At 40.5% G+C, this 15,909-nt stretch overlaps 1 protein-coding gene across 1 annotated transcript; it reads right to left on the bottom strand.

Moving 5' to 3' along the window:
- Positions 1–9,065: 9,065 nt before the first annotated feature.
- Positions 9,066–15,185, bottom strand: LOC129456379 (uncharacterized). Its single transcript, XM_055222965.1, has 3 exons — positions 14,922–15,185; positions 11,504–12,536; positions 9,066–11,058 (listed from the first exon to the last, which is right to left on the bottom strand). The coding sequence occupies exons 1-3, from the start codon at positions 14,942–14,944 to the stop codon at positions 10,291–10,293; spliced, it is 1,824 nt and encodes a 607-aa protein (XP_055078940.1). The 5' UTR covers positions 14,945–15,185; the 3' UTR covers positions 9,066–10,290.
- Between the last annotated feature and the right edge of the window lie 724 nt (positions 15,186–15,909).

Here is a 15,909-nt window from a genome sequence, read left to right as displayed (position 1 = left end):
AGCTAAGCTAAATGCAACTCTCAAATGTAATTAACCCTTTGATTTCACAGGTTTTGCAGCTTTTGTGTTTGAGAGTACAGCTGAGCTTATTGAAACTCATATTTGAACATTCTTTGCAGATTTTGTGTACTATATTATGACTAACATCCCCTTTTTCATTGCAGGTTCTCAGTGCATATTCAGATTAACTACTAACACTACTAATGCCACTCACTAACCTTGCACAAGCACTGGGCGATGGGTTTAATCCAGCCACAAAGGGGCGATGTGTGTCTCCTTTGTGCCAGTCCCCACAATTGGAAAAAGTTGCCTCATTTTAAAACCTACCTCTTCTCTCAGTCTTTGTGGAACATTCATGTGATTCGGTGTAAAAAGTAGATAGGCCACTGTGTCTCCTCTTGACTTTGTTAACATAACCCTTCCACAGGTTCCAGTTTGTGTTCGAGACCCAGGTCATCGGGCTTTTCGGTGTGAGTTTGTATGTTTCGCCATTAACCCAAAAAATGCACAATAGGTCATATTCTGCAGGTGAAAATGTGAGACAGGTACTCTGACAATGTACAAAATGGTTGTGTTTAGCTGTGCATATGACTGAAAGGTTTTTATTCTGCTCTTTTCTCTTTTAATAAGTGTGAAACCAATCATTAGGGGCTTGAATGACTATGCTAAGTAGGACTCAGGCACAGTGCACACTTAGGGTAGCACAATAGGCCAAGCCTACAAACAGAAACTGTAAACAATAGGTTTTGAGTTTCAGTGTAGTTAGCTCCTCCCTTCAGATGGACATAAGGCAGTGTTCACCAGTAATCTGACCAGAACTGAAGAAGCAGCTTGGACAGCTTACATTTTGTCCAGTACAAGTTTTATTTCTCTTTTGCTATGGATTGGACCTGGACAACTGATGGATTACACAGATATCTTCTCTCTCAATGTTAAAATCACATAGTATTAGTATAAAATTATTTGCTTGTATTTTTAATGTTTTGATTTATTCTGTAAAGAACTTTGAAATAAGTGAATTGTGCTATATTCAAATGCTAGTGTTCTCCCCGCAAAACAGGTAGTTGTTAGGGTCAGGGTCAAGGGCAATGAAAGGTCATAGGTCACAAAACAACCTTGTCTTCTTCAAACTTAAAAACAAGGTTTGCAGGTTTTGTGAATTGTGCCAAAATGGTACCACAAATCATAAGTTCAAATATCACAAGAATTCCTCTTACTGCGCCAGGTTACTACACTGCTATATTGCACATATTGTGGAAAAATTACAATTCTAGATGAAAAGTAATCTATTTGCGAAGCTCGATGAGTTTTGAAATACAGAAAAAAAGATTTATCCCTTGTTGCAGCAGATACAGACAGGACAGGGCCCAGGCCTGCCCTGACGACAGACTGGCATCCTTTCAGCATCTCCCCCAGTCCCCATTTCAAGCATCTGAGCTTTGACTATTTATGCCAGAATGACAATGCTACATACATTTCAGAGCAGAGTGACTTTTGTTTCACACCCATTAGACAATGAATTTTTACACTTAGACAGGTAGAACAACAACAAGTTTCTTGTGGGATGGAGAGAGACCCTTCACACATGTTAATGTCTGGTCCGGATCTGACAGAGAGACATAGAACAAATGCTTTTAAAGACAGAACATGAATATACTTAAATTTCTTCCACACTTTCTCCCTTTTGATTATTCATTAATCATACTCTATAAAAAAAATCATTGTCACAAACAGAACATGTAGAGAAATGTTCATGGAGATGTTCCAGTAGTTTGTTGATGGAGGCAAATTCAACAGTTCATTGTTGTGTTCAGTTCAGTTTGTCCATATCCAATATGATTTGTAAGATGTATGTTAGTTAAATCTTTCCCATCACCTGTTCTCTGTCCCTTTGTCCTCCCTCTGACTGCACATGACTGTACTCTCCGTCCGCACGCAGCTTGGCATCTCTCTGGCCACAGCTCGTCTCTGGAGTTGTCCTTCAGCCCATGTATGAATTTCAGGGCTGTGGTTTGGGACACAAGGAACAGGTCGAGTTCTTTTGAGTCAAATGAAAAGAAGTGAATGGCTGAACTTTTCTGAAGCCTTCCTCCAGTGACAATGAAACAGAAGGATGGATTTAATGATGCAGGTCTGGTTCTGTCAAGGAGAAGACCATGTGTCCTCCTGCTCAGGAGGTGTTTTTGGTTCAGGTCCAGGTGGAAAGTTATCTCCTGCTTCAAATGTTGTCAGGTTACAGGTCTTGTCGTCAATGAAAAACAGTCTCTAAATGATAACACCTGTTTTCTCACAATTCAGTTTTGAAACCCCCCCCCCCCCCCCCCCCCCCCCCCCCCCTTTGACACATTTATATATTTGTATATATACATGTGTCAATTTTGTTGTTCAGAGATGGCTTAGTTGTCTTCTGCTGTAATAGAAAACTTTGAGTAAATTGCAGTTCTGAAAGAAGCATTTTGTAAACCACAGAACTGTTATTGGTTAGTTGTTAGTGCTGTTAGTGCTGTTAGTGTGTGATTATTTTATAAGAGCATGGAAAGCAAAAGAAGAGAAATTATGCAGCATCCGGATATTCTGTAACAAAAAAAATAAATAAATAAATTATTGACGAAATTGCAGGCGCATAGTCGTCAAGGATGGTCAAGTCAGTCAAGTCAGTTTGGATTTGTGATCACTACCAGCTTTGATTAGGCCTTCATTTTGTTTTTAAGAGAGCTTATTAAAATTTTTGGGAATTCATGAAATAATTAGGCCCGAGCCCCTACAGGGCGTAAACAATAGTAAGCATACTTTTACTTTTCAGCTCAGTTCAAAAATGTAGTAGAGTAGAAAGTACAGATACCTGCTCTCAAAGTGAAGTACAGGTAAAAAGTATCTACTTTAAACTTTACTTACTTATTTTCCACCAGTGTATATAACCCAAAGCCTGTTAAATATGATCAATAGCTCCTATTACATGGCATCATAGGCCGACCTGTCTCGATGTCGGGACAGCAGACTCTCTTTAGGTGCGTTCACACCGGTGCGTCAGGTGCGTCCAGTTTACATGTAAAGTCAATGGTGGACGCGCGTCTTGACCACGCTGCGTTTAACACGCGCGTCCACCATTGACTTTACATGTGAACGCGACGCACCTGACGCACCGGTGTGAACGTACCATTTGACAATTTGCTGAATGTCCCTCTCTGTTCAAAGTCCACTAGCTTAAAATATCCAGGCTGAAATTAATAAATGTGTCAGATTTCTAATGTGGCCTGTTCATCTTTGTTTCCCAAACTAAAATAATCCAAGTTCCCTGTTAATACTACTGACGGATTGTACTTTGCTCCAGTAGAGGTGACAGCTGTGCAGATACCTGCTCTGATGTCCTCTGTGCTGTGGACACCTGTGCAGATGAACATGTGGACAAAGTTGTTGGTTCCCTTCGATAAGGAAGGTTGTCCAGACTTCTTATATACGTTTATTTTTAAAATAGTTCTGTTGAAGCATGGCTGAAAAGTAATGTCTGACTTTCATTGGTTAAATTTCATAGAATTTTTATTTATTATTACTTTTGTCAGATTCAAGTTATTTTTGTGACCATTGTGAGTTTTTCCTTCATTAACTGCACCTTTCATTAACTTTCATTTTCATTAGAAAATGACAAAAGACCATTTTAGAAAACAAATACATTTCATTTAAATTTGAGAAAATACACAAAGAAACCATGTACAATCTATATAGTAGTAGATTTTTATTTTATTTTTTGTTTGTATCAAAATTACTATGTGTATCACTGATTAAGAAAATAAAATTGAAGGTTGAAGTAAGTACAGAGCAGTGGGTGTAAGCCAGTAGCGGTGAAAACGAGAGTTGATTGGCAAGATGGTGACAATAAATAATGAAAGTAAGAGATTAAAGACATGCACAAACCACTTCAAAAACAAATTTGAGAGGGGAAATGAGAAGGAGAAACAACTATAACATGATTAGAAGCTCTGAAAAAACTATTTTGCAGAATAGGTCTACTTTAAAGAACACTTTATTGTCCCCATAGAGAAATTTGTCCTCTACCTCTAACCCATCCATTTACACCTCTTATGCAAGCTTCCAGGAGCAGTGGGCGCACAGTGCAGCACTTGGTGAGCCATTTCCAGATCTCCAGAGTTAGTTTTCGTCAGGGCCTTAGCTGTGCATGTGTGTGCTCTGTGTTGATAGTGGAAACCAGAATCAAATCCATAACCTTCTTGTTGTGAGGCATGAGTGCGAGCCACTCAGCCACCATGACACACTATAGTTTGTCAGGCCGTGCTGTCAGAAACAGTCTATCTACAACAAGGGAATGTTCTGTCACGGCTGACCCGGCACACCCACAGGGAGTGCCGGGTCGGCCGAGTGCGAAGCACGGCCCGCGAGGGCCATTCGATGCCGCTTGCGGCTTTAATTTGGTTTCTTCTTTCTAATTACAATTGAGGAGGGTTTTTTGGTACCAGCTGGACTTTTCTTAGGACATGCATGTCATTAAACTCACTGCAGTGATGAGGCAAAAAACACAAAATAAATACAAAAGTTTTGAAATAGGAAAAATAAAGGAAATATAAAGAAAAAAGAAATTACACCATACAGTTTGGCTCAATCAGGTCTAAAGACACACAAATGTACAGTTTGTGGTGTACAATCTGCACTTAACCATTTTCTTTCTTTTCTTTTTTTCAGATTTTTTTTCTTTTTTTTCTCCACTGTTTTTTTTTTCACACTTATCATTGTGAGTGAATTAGAGCATAGTGGCATTATGTAAATTTGTCTGCAATTGCATTTTGCAATTACATAATATCTCCATTCTTAGACCTAGGTGCACTGCTGAATTTACTCTCCCTTACGAAAATAAAAGTTCAGCTGTCTTTACGCTCAACTTCACAGGGACTCTCATCCTTTCGCCTTTTACCAGTTAGTAACCCTAGATGGGAGTTTCACCTAGTGACTGTTCGTTAAATAGCAGGGACTTCCACCCATTTGACTGTTTACTAGTTACAACTAGAGGGGACTTTCCTCCATGACTGTTTGGTAGTTAACCGTAATGACCCCTAAACCTCACTCTGGAGAATCATTTCACGTATGTCCCAATACTAGATATTATATAAAGCAAAAAGTAGTGCAACTAAGCCCATGTTGAAGAGAAGATGCTGCTGCTGTGTTGTACCCTTTCATTGACTTACATGGCATTTGCAGGAAACTAAAGAGAAGAGGATAATGCACAGAAATTGAACTTAAACTGACTTACTTAAATTTTATGCTTTACATAAAAAGCTACTCTACTGTGTGTTTTTTTTTTTTTTTTTTTTTTTAAGGAAGCTGCCTTTTAATTGCAGGCTGTTTTATTACTCGTTTGCAATTGTAGCCTATTCATTTGTGTCTGTTGCCGCCATAAGGGGGAAAAGGGAAAAGGATTGTTCTGCCTTTTTTCATTTGCACTGACTTAGGCTACTTAACTCGGCATTTGCAGAAAACTAAGAGAAGGGGATAATCCACAGAAATGCCCTGAAATTGAGATTAAACTGGCTTATTTTCGTTTTATGTAGCCTACTTACCTTTTCAAAAGGCTGCTGTTTCATTTTTACAATTGCAGGCTAGAGAGAATTGTATTGTTATTGAGGTTTGAAGAGGACTGCATTTTATTTCCACGGGAAGGTCTGAATTGACAGGAGGCCTATTATGCACATTCCATTCAGTTTTTTTCAAATCCTCAAAATAAAAATGATACCAAAAATCTGATTTCTTTACTGTATTTGATATCATTTCATCAATGCAACAAAATATAATACATTAATATTGTAATGAAAGTTAAACTTAAAGCACCAAATATCGTACAGCAAAGTCACGTGGTGTGTCATTCTCTCAAGGATGCGCTGCAGGGAAAAAAAAACATTTAATCATGAATGCTCATTATGTATTTGTAGCCTACTTAGTCATTTTTGATAGTAGGCTAATGTAGTTAATATACACTTACAGCATGTGTTGCCATATAAGGCTTATATAAGGCTTTAAATTTTTTGTGGCTCCAAACAGATTTGTTTTTTGTTTTTGTGGTCCAATATGGCTTTTTGAACATTTTGGGTTGCTGACCCCTGCTCTAAAAAGACAATTTTGCACAATATGCAATGCTGTTTCAGAATCTCAGCTCTATCCCAGTGTCGAGGCATTCTGAATAGGCTGAGCAGTTTCTTGTGCATTAACAATTCTTCATTTGCATATGCTTCTCAGATGTATAATGTTCTAATGCTGTATGAAAAAAGTGCTTCAGATGAGAGTTGAAAGGTAAAAAAAAGTGTCCTCCCTGAGCTGGTGTGAGCTCCCTGGGTGCTGCCCATGTAAGACTGCACACATTCACAGAGCTGGTGCCATGAGACAGAGGGGGGCTGTAGGCCGACCCTCAATCCAGCTCAAGCACCTGCTGCAGCCGCGCCTGGGCTGTGGCCCCTGAGGAGTGAGGCCCCCCTGAGGACTCTGGGGTTCCTGAGGAGTCTGGGACCTCTGCATAAATTGACAGCTACAGAGCCACGCCCACTGTGTTCACAAAGTAGTCCCCAGAGGAGTTGGACGTTCCTGGGAGAAAACACACAATTTACACTCAATGTGTTTGAATGAACTTTTTGTTTTTCATTCATTCATTCAAACTCATTTCACTTCAATATATTCTCCAAAATGGAATGTCTACATGTAACATATTATTTCATGTTTATATCACATTAACTTTATAATTCAGAAAATTCAGAAAGTTTGATGTTATAAAGTTGATCACATTCTAGAGTAAAAGTGAAACATTACATAATGTAAATGAAGGATTTCACTGTTAGGTCCTTTTTCCTTTTTCCTTGGAGCAAAATGTGCCTTGCCCCAGTACGAATATACTGTATAAGCACGTCGAAATAAGTCAGCTGTGGGCTGTCTGCGTCTAATTAGAAAGAATTTTATTGTCAGATAATCAGAAAGTCCACATTAACAAGTTTTTACCTTTATTATCACAGCAAAACTCTGCACTGGCGTCTGAAAATTGTGAAAAGCGCTTATAAGCTCAGACTAATAATGTAAGATTATTCAAATGTGTGAATGAAATAAAACAAAACGTAACTCCAGGGATGTTTTTGCCAACATTCTAAGCTCACAAGAGACACAGATGTGGGGCAGCTAAAATTAATATTCTTTCAATGCGTAATTCTGTTGTAATACAGAGAGTATTAATATTCAATTCTTGGGTCTAGTCAATTACAGAAATGATCAACAAGAAGTGCAATGTAATAAACAGAAATGTCCCATGTCAGAGCTCCACACACAGCCCCATGTCAGAGCTCTACACATAGCCCCATGTCAGAGCTCCACAAATAGCTCCATGTCAGAGCTCAACACACAGCCCTATGTCAGAGCTCCACAGCCCCATGTCAGAGCTTCACTCACACAGCCCTGTCAGAGCTCTACACACAGCCCCATGTCAGAGCTCTACACATAGCCCCATGTCAGAGCTCCACAGCCCCATGTCAGAGCTTCACACATAGCCCCATGTCAGAGCTCCACAGCCCCATGTCAGAGCTGCACAGCCCCATGTCAGAGCTCCACACACAGCCCCATGTCAGAGCTCCACACACAGCACATGTCAGAGCTCCACACATAGCCCCATGTCAGAACTCCACACGCAGCCCAATGTCAGAGCTCCACAAATAGCTCCATGTCAGAGCTCCACACACAGCCCCATGTTAGATCTCCACAGCCCCATGGCAGAGCTCCACACACAGCCCCATGGCAGAGCTCCACACACAGCCCCATGGCAGAGCTCTACACACAGCCCCATGTTAGATCTCCACAGCCCCATGGCAGAGCTCCACACACAGCCCCATGTCAGAGCTCCACAGCCCCATGTCAGAGCTCCACACACAGCCCTGTCAGAGCTCTACACACAGCCACATGTTAGAGCTCCACACACAGCCCCATGTCAGAGCTCCACAGCCCCATGTCAGGGAATTGAACTGGAGTTGTTTAACAATTTGCATATCCTCTGAGCTCTCCAGTCAGAGCAGGTGATGCAGTGTGTTTGTAGATACAGAAAAGACAAGTGAGACAACAGTGGACAGGGACATCCATTTACATTTAAAATCACAATCAAATGTACTAATTACTTAAAATTATATGCTAGAATATACTCAGGTTCAAGTACAAGTACAAGCACCTTTTTAAAGAACTACTCAAAAAGGGTTACCCCAAAAGATAGGCTGAACAACAGTAACTTGACTATATGTAATAATTATAATAATCAGATACTTGGAATTCAAGCTATAAATTGGTCAAAACAAGCTGTGATTACAGCAATTTTAAATGAAGCATAAGAACTGAGGTGATAAGCTGGACAAACCATTCGACTTATACATGCATGAATTTCTCAAAACAGTACTCTTTGGATGGTTTATAAAAACATGAATAATAATGCTATATATTCACCGTGTTCTCTTAAATCCTCTATTGCACAAAACTGAGGTTATATTGTTACCTCATGAAAAAATTATACCTGGAGCTGCGTTTTTTCATTCACATTTAGATTATTCGGCTATTATTAGACAGCTTTTTTGCCTCAACTGAACTGCTTTACTCTTCAGTATTCAAGTTTAGGCTATTGTTTTATGAATTTGAATATTTCAGTTTTACCCTCTTCGCAAAGAAAAGTAAAATTGGTCAATTGGACAAAACGTTGTAGGAGTGAAGATTTTTTGCTGCTCATCCAAGCCGTTTCTCCAGTTCTGGTCAGATTACTGGTGAACACTGCCTTATATCTGTCTGAAGGGAGGAGCTAACTACACTGAAACTCAAAACCTAATGTTTACAGTTAAACAGCTGATGCAGTACATCAGCTGTTTTGCTCCTAACATCATGAATAAGAGGCGGATTTTCTAAAAACAAAAACTGATTAAAAACTTAGATTGGGTAGAGCCTCTTTATGGACTCTAAACTATTCCTACAGTCTTTGATTTGGAGCTATGTGCTGTTAAGGTAAAGACACACGTGGCAGATGCACATGAATGAGTGACAGTGGGGAGCGAAAAGACACTGACATTATTTTATTGTTGAGTGTTTAAAACAACTTTTACACATCTGATGTCTTCATGGGGCAAATATTAAACCTAAAAAAATGTGTTGACCACGAGGGCACTTAAGTCAAAGAGGCAGCTTGAGCACCACCTGGATCCTATTCCATAAACAATATACACACAAAAAGTATTTGGGGGAGGGGGAGAAAAGAACAGACTTGCATGGCATGCCGAGGTGCCTAGCATTTGAGAAACAGCCACTTTAAATGGTCCTATATTCCGTAAAACTGACTCTTGTGAACTTTAAGCCATGTTATAATGCTGCAACCTCATAAAAACTGCAGTTGTTGTTCAATCACATGTTTGAGTAATCCTACAAGTTGGAACAGAGTTCAAAATGCTCTGTTCCAGCTTGTGATGTGTTAGGTGTGTTCTATCAAAAATGACGACTGGAATTAATTAATCTGTTAAAATCACAAAAATGTATTCCCTGTCCAGTACATTTCTAATACAGAGCCCTGGGTCAGATCGTTGTCATTGTAGGACTTAAGCCAGGTGCTCTGACTGCCTACCTTTCCCTAGACCCAGAGATAAAAAAAAACAACAATATGAATATGCAAATAATATGGTTCACGCCTTGGTTCCTCCTACAAACATCTTTCACTTCTCTCCGACATCCCCGGCTGCACCAGTCTGTTTTTCCTCAAATAAGTCCAACCTGGAGACATCTTTGGCTGCCTTATCTCTTTAAAGGAATTTCTGCAAAACACACAGCTGCCTCCCGTTATTCAGAACACACAATGTTTGCTTTAAAAGACACTATTATAGCGGATAAATAAATCATAAAATAAATAAACTTTCAGTGTTTAAGCATTAAATCAGTGTTCAACTCAATGTGTGACTTCATTAAAACAGTATTCACCTAAGAAGCTTTATTAGGTATATCCTTCAGAAGTCATGAAATAGTATTCAAGTTAACAGCTACCCATTACTTTGTATTTAGTAGCCTGAAATTATCCAAATGATTCTAGTGAAGGTGTATGGCGTTTAAAAACAGTGGAGCACTTCCTGTATTGCCACATAACAGCACAAAGTGGAAGGAGCCTAAACATAGCCTAGAACTCAGCCTAAATATGCAGGGTTTGTGTGTTAAACATGTGGATAAAACAAAGCACAACACATCTGTTCTTGATGAGGAAACATTATAACATAGATCACAAAACTGTGTAATATGGGCCCTTTAAGTGTTCTTGCTCTTTAGTTTCTCCAGTGCTGCCTCTTTCAGACGGAGTGCCTCTCGTAGCAGTTGGATCTCTCTATGCATCTGTAGCTCCTCACAATCCGTGTTCCTGGTTGTGTGGAGGGTCAGTGGGGTGGTCACTGTGGCTGGCATAGGTAGGACTTGAATCTGGCCGCTTACACAACTCCCATCTATTGGAATAGGGTTAGCATCCATCGGGATGGGAGTCGTGGTGGTCGCTGGGGTGTTTGTAGCGATCGTCATGGGGGTGGTTAGTGTGGCAGAGGCTGGGGTGAACAGATTGTTTGGCAGGGCGGGCAGCAGTTTGACCACCTTGTGGGCGGTCAGTGGGTTGGTTAGTGTGTCCGTCTTTGGGGTGATGAGCGTGGTGGTGAGCCTGAGCTGTTTCCGAGCGGTCTCCCTCTTGTCCCCAGCCCCAGGTTTGGAGCGTCTCTTGTGGGCGTGGTGCCGGAGCAGAGCGGCCGGGGAACAGCAGGGACACTTAGTGCGTTTGCGAGTGCGTCCCACCCGGCTGGGCGCAGCCTCTACCTGGGGACAGCCCTGAGAATGGGGTGGGTCTGCATCACACAGGAAGTCTTCCTCAATTGGTTGGGTGTAGTCCAAGGGCGGGGCTTGAGAGGCAGAGCTCCTCACCATGTCGAGGCAAGCCACACGGGGCAGTCTGATCTCTACCTCTGAGGTTATACCAAACATCTGCTTCAGTTTGTGGTCCGCCAATGCACACAGAGAAGGTGAAGGACTGGATATCTACAACATAACATTTGACTTATTAGTTAAAGGCAATGTATCTGTACTTTTCACATTCATGAAAAACAGAAGTTTTAAGGTATCTCTCATGAAGGGAATTAACTCTCTTCATTTGATCCATCCTTCAGTGCCGCTGGGGCAACCTGTCAGGAGCAGTGAACTACTGCCATACAGCACCCAAGGCCCATCTCCATATCTTGAGCTAGTCTTGGTCAGAACTACCTTAGCTGGAGGATTTTACCTATGGTGTGTGTGCATGATTTGGGTTATTTATGTAGCCTTAGCCTACTGAGGCTAAATAACTTTGGGCGCTGTGAAAAAGTATAATAAATTATTTCCCAAATAAACTAAATATTATGGTATGTTGTTATATGTTTATTCTAACAAATATCAAATATTCGTAAGACCTAAAATAAATAAACCCCAAAGAAGCTATGATGAGTACCTGTACGTGGTGGGCCCTTGGCATTGGACCCACTTTGCTGGATGCAAGTTGTGCTGAGGAGCTGTGGTCCCTGGGTGCTGTGCCTGTCTCTCCCCCTGCCCCTTCCTTAGCTCTGGAGCTCTGAACATAACATCCCACAAAGCTCACACTGTCTTCATCACAAGCATCTGCCTCATAAACACCATCAGCACAGAGGTCTATGTCTTCAACTGCTCCTGCCTTTAGCGCTTGCTTCTCAACCCGGAAGAACACTTTATCATTCCACATGAGCAGTGAGCATTCTGGCCTCTCCTCCATCTCTGTGGGAGCCAGGGTCATTGCACAGTTTTTGTTTGTTTGTTCTCTTTTGGCCACAACTTCCACCATGCTGGTAATATCTTCAGGAATGACCGAAGCTTGAGAGGAGGACAAGGAGTTGAGTCCATTATCTTCAACCACCCACTTGTTTGGACTGTTGGGTCTTTGAGGCAAGCACAGAATCAGTTTGCGAGTTTGCTTGTCTGATACAGGTCCAGGGTTGGCAGTGTTTGTGACTTTGGTAAAACTTCGAATTGTGTTCAACTCAGTCAATCGCGGAATGGGAGCAAGGCTTGTATTAAGGTTATCATTGCTATTTGTAGGTAATTTGACAATTATTTTGCAATTTGCAGATTTGTCATTAGGGACACCCAGTATTGTTTTTTGGGGGGTTGTACTAGGTTGAACAGGCACTTCTATTACGCAGCTGCCAAGAGAAATAGTTGCTGGAGTGGAGTGGGTAGGCTTTGTAGGTGGGGTAGACAGTGTTGGAGAGACACAGAGCTGGACAGATGGTTGGACTTGTGCTTTAGAATGGACATGGCTCAGTACTGCAGCAGTCAGTGGTCTCATGGGTTTGACTGGTGGGATAGGATCTCTGGACTGCGTCATCAGAGAGGACACGACATGGACAGAGGAGGTGACCACGGTTTGGGTCTGGATGGACTTCCCAGAAACGATCTTTAGAACTCTCCTACATCCTGAGGGCTTGACCTGGTAGAAGAGCTTGGTCCCGCTGCAGACACAAAGCACAAGTGTTTCAAATACTGTGACTAATAGCATTTATGTTCTTAGATGCTCTTTTATGTCTTATTTTGGTCCCCTTATTTATTTTATGTTCATAAATATTCTTACAACTTTGGGTGTTGACAGCTGTATTGATACTTTGCAGCTGATGCCATCAACATTCTCTGGGGTATGACTAACTATACACACTGCTTTGTCTGAAGCTCTTTTACTCAAGTTAGCCTTTGCCCTGAGCTTTGTTTTAATACAATCAGACCAGAAAGAAATGACTTAGCATAACTTTACAGCCACAAGCTAGCTATCATTAGCCAACAGTTTTTCAGTTAGTCCCTCTCACCTTTTTATTGAAAATCAAGCACCTTAACAGGACCTTAAACGTCTCTATTGATCGCAGGCTCCTGAAAATGTGTTTAAATACATTTTGTTTTTTTATCTTGAGTTTTAAGACTATCTTAAAACTTTTTTGACCGTGTTTTCTAATGTGTACATTGTGTCACCATGATAACTGCAGAACATTCCAATATAGAGACACATTAATCCTTTCAACTGACAAGAGTCATGTCTTTGGGGCTGAATAATGGCACAAGTTTCTGAAGCTTCCGTGAAAAAAATATTTCACTTGTGTTTATTTATACTGAGAAGACAGAGAAGATGCTGAACTTCGTGCCAGTTTTTTTGTTTCATGTTCATAGACCTAGTAATTACAAAGATATTGACCATAAATCAGGTAAACAAATCTGCAATCTGACCATTTAACAGCAAATTCCACCATAGAATCTACAGAGAACCGCAAGCTCTCCAGGTGAGGATTAAAATAAAAAGAATCCTGAGAAAGTATCATGTGACCCCATAAAAAGTATCTTGTGGTTGTATGGGCAGCAGCGTGCCCCGTGTGGCGGGTGTTAGTAACATCTACCAGTAACAAGTAATCTAATAACTAATTACTCTTTCCTGTACTGTAATGCTGTTATAGTTACTGTCAGCTAAACAGGGCTCATTATTTTAGAGTCTCAGGCAACAGTGACAGCTCAGATCAAACTCCCTCATCTGATTCATAGGAGCTGCAAAGTTTTTCCTTTGTTTTGGGAAGTAAACAAGACCAAGACATGGGATTAGATACAGTGATTGGCTGAAAAAAGAGACTGACTGTAAAGGTGATCAATCACTTTCTGATCTTCCATTGGTTTAATGCTGGCATGCACTCAGATACTTGCTGTTTTCGATACATGAGGAAATATGCTGATTCTTTTATGGATGTACTTCATTATTTGGTGAATCTTTTGTGACACGAGTACAAACAGATGACTACAGCATTGACTGCGTTTGGAGTTTACAGACCGCTAAAAAGATCAGCAATGCAATGTGCACACAGCCCATCCCAGTGCAGCCAATACCTGTTTGGCAGTTCATCTCTAGTTTTACAAGTGCCCAAGCACTATCATGTTTGTAATGGTCTGGTATAAGTGTGTTTGGATAAATGTGCTGTTTGGCCACAGTGTGCTCTGTAAGGTGGACAGTGGTTTGCCCTGTGTTGTGTGACTGTACAGTTGAGAGTCCGTTTCAGTGCTTTTGAGCTCTTTGGAGGGTAAAAGTATATAATGCTGGCTCTGGGTGCATTTACAGGACAAATAAGGCTGAATATAGCTTATATTCAGATATTATTTTACAGGACTGTGATAATTCTTGGGACCACGTAATAATTTCTCAGGGTCACGAGATAATGTCACGTGATAATTTCTCAGAATCACGGGATAGTTTCTTGGAATTTTCTTTATTTAAATCTTCATCCAAAGTCCTTGCAGTGCTCTGTAGTTTCTCACCTGTCCTCCAGCTCAGTTTAAACTATCCACCTTATTCCGGAAGTTCCGTGGCCACTGCCATTGTCATTTGCCTTATATTATTTTGCATAGACTAGAGTCATTTTAAAGCCTCTCAGAGAATGGGTCCATTGTTAACTTATTGGTGCATATGAACATAGAACATTTCACACAAATCAAACTACTTTATAACATATTTTACCGGCAAAACTTTTCTCATGTTGTCCATTGAAATGAATGAGTTTCCTGCTTAACCGGAAGTGCCACCACAGCTTTAGGAGCGTTTAGAGGCAAAGTGGGATTCTAAAATGTTGTGATGTCAAGTGAACCCAGTCTATAAAATCACGCGATGCCATAACAACTATAAACGTTTTAGTTCACTTTAAAGTTATAAGGCGAATGCTGATCATTCTAGCATTATAAACATCCTTGGTGGCGCACAGTAGGGTTCGGAAACAACACTGAAAATATGAAAACATAAAGCTCCATTTCACACTGCAGCGTTTAATACGTCTCAGATTGAAATACTAAGAAAAAGTATGGGGGATGGCTCACACCTGCTCCGTGTGTCCGTGTCCATGTCTGATTGCACCCCCGCGGTCAGAGCAGCAGCTCAGCGGGCACAGGACGCAATGATCAATGTGCACGGGAGGAGCACCCAGATCCACATAGCGCACATGTCTCTGCACTGCCCTGGGCTTTTGCGAAGGGTTTTGCGAAGGGTGAACTCTTTCTCTGATGGATGCAGTCTATGGTCCGATCCTTTTGTTTTGGGAAGTGTTCACTCTTCGTCTTGTTGCACTGATACAACGGTGCCCACTACTGGTGGGGAGTATACACCTGAATTTACAATGAGTATGGAAATGTACAATTCTGAAGCCTAAATAATATACAAATTATTAAACAATTACTGATACAAAAATAACCATTGATTCAGATTTTTTTTTTAAAACAAAAAAAACTTTCGAGGTTGAGCCAAGGGTTAGGGTGACTGAGACACTATAATTGTAAAAAGACATAATTAAAGTGCCCTCTAATGTACACAGAAATGATTATTTGACAAATAAAAATATTATAAAACACCTTTGTTGAAATCATGTTTAAAGTATTGCTAAAAAAAAACTTTTGGACAGACTTCTCCCTAGGCCTAATGCCATTGATATGAAACCCACTAAACTAGAATTCTACTTTCTGTAATTTTCAACATATCTTTTGACTTTTCTTCACAAATTGACTCTTGATTTGTGTAACACTCATTAAAACTACTCTTAAATTAGCTAAAAATATTTATAAAAAAGCACTTAAGGTATTAGATAAAAATTCTACTCAGTCTTACTGCAGAATATTTGACAAATACAAGTTTCTTAATTGGGACAACACAATCAAATATGCAGATTTAATTTTGGTATACAAAGTTTTTAACAATCTGGCTCCACCTCCTCTAAAGGAGTTTGTGAAAAGAAATTCAAACCAGACGAGAGCAGTCAAAACAGTCTAGAGATGACTGCTCTGTGTCATCTAAGAAAAGTAGGTTTGGAAACTTTC

Source organism: Periophthalmus magnuspinnatus, chromosome 7 (assembly GCF_009829125.3).
Source record: "Periophthalmus magnuspinnatus isolate fPerMag1 chromosome 7, fPerMag1.2.pri, whole genome shotgun sequence".
Lineage (NCBI taxonomy): Eukaryota > Metazoa > Chordata > Actinopteri > Gobiiformes > Gobiidae > Periophthalmus > Periophthalmus magnuspinnatus.
Note: the sequence above shows the minus strand (reverse complement) of the source record. Positions and strands in the feature narration are given on the sequence as shown.

Bases quoted from the DNA above. Each gene is read 5' to 3' on its own strand.
- LOC129456379 (XM_055222965.1), bottom strand. From the start codon at position 14,944: ATGGACACGGACACACGGAGCAG. The intron at 12,537-14,921 runs GTGTGAGCCATC...TTGTGTCTGCAG, and splicing joins GACACGGACACACGGAGCAG to CGGGACCAAGCTCTTCTACC. The intron at 11,059-11,503 runs GTACTCATCATA...GTTATGTTGTAG, and splicing joins CAAGGGCCCACCACGTACAG to ATATCCAGTCCTTCACCTTC.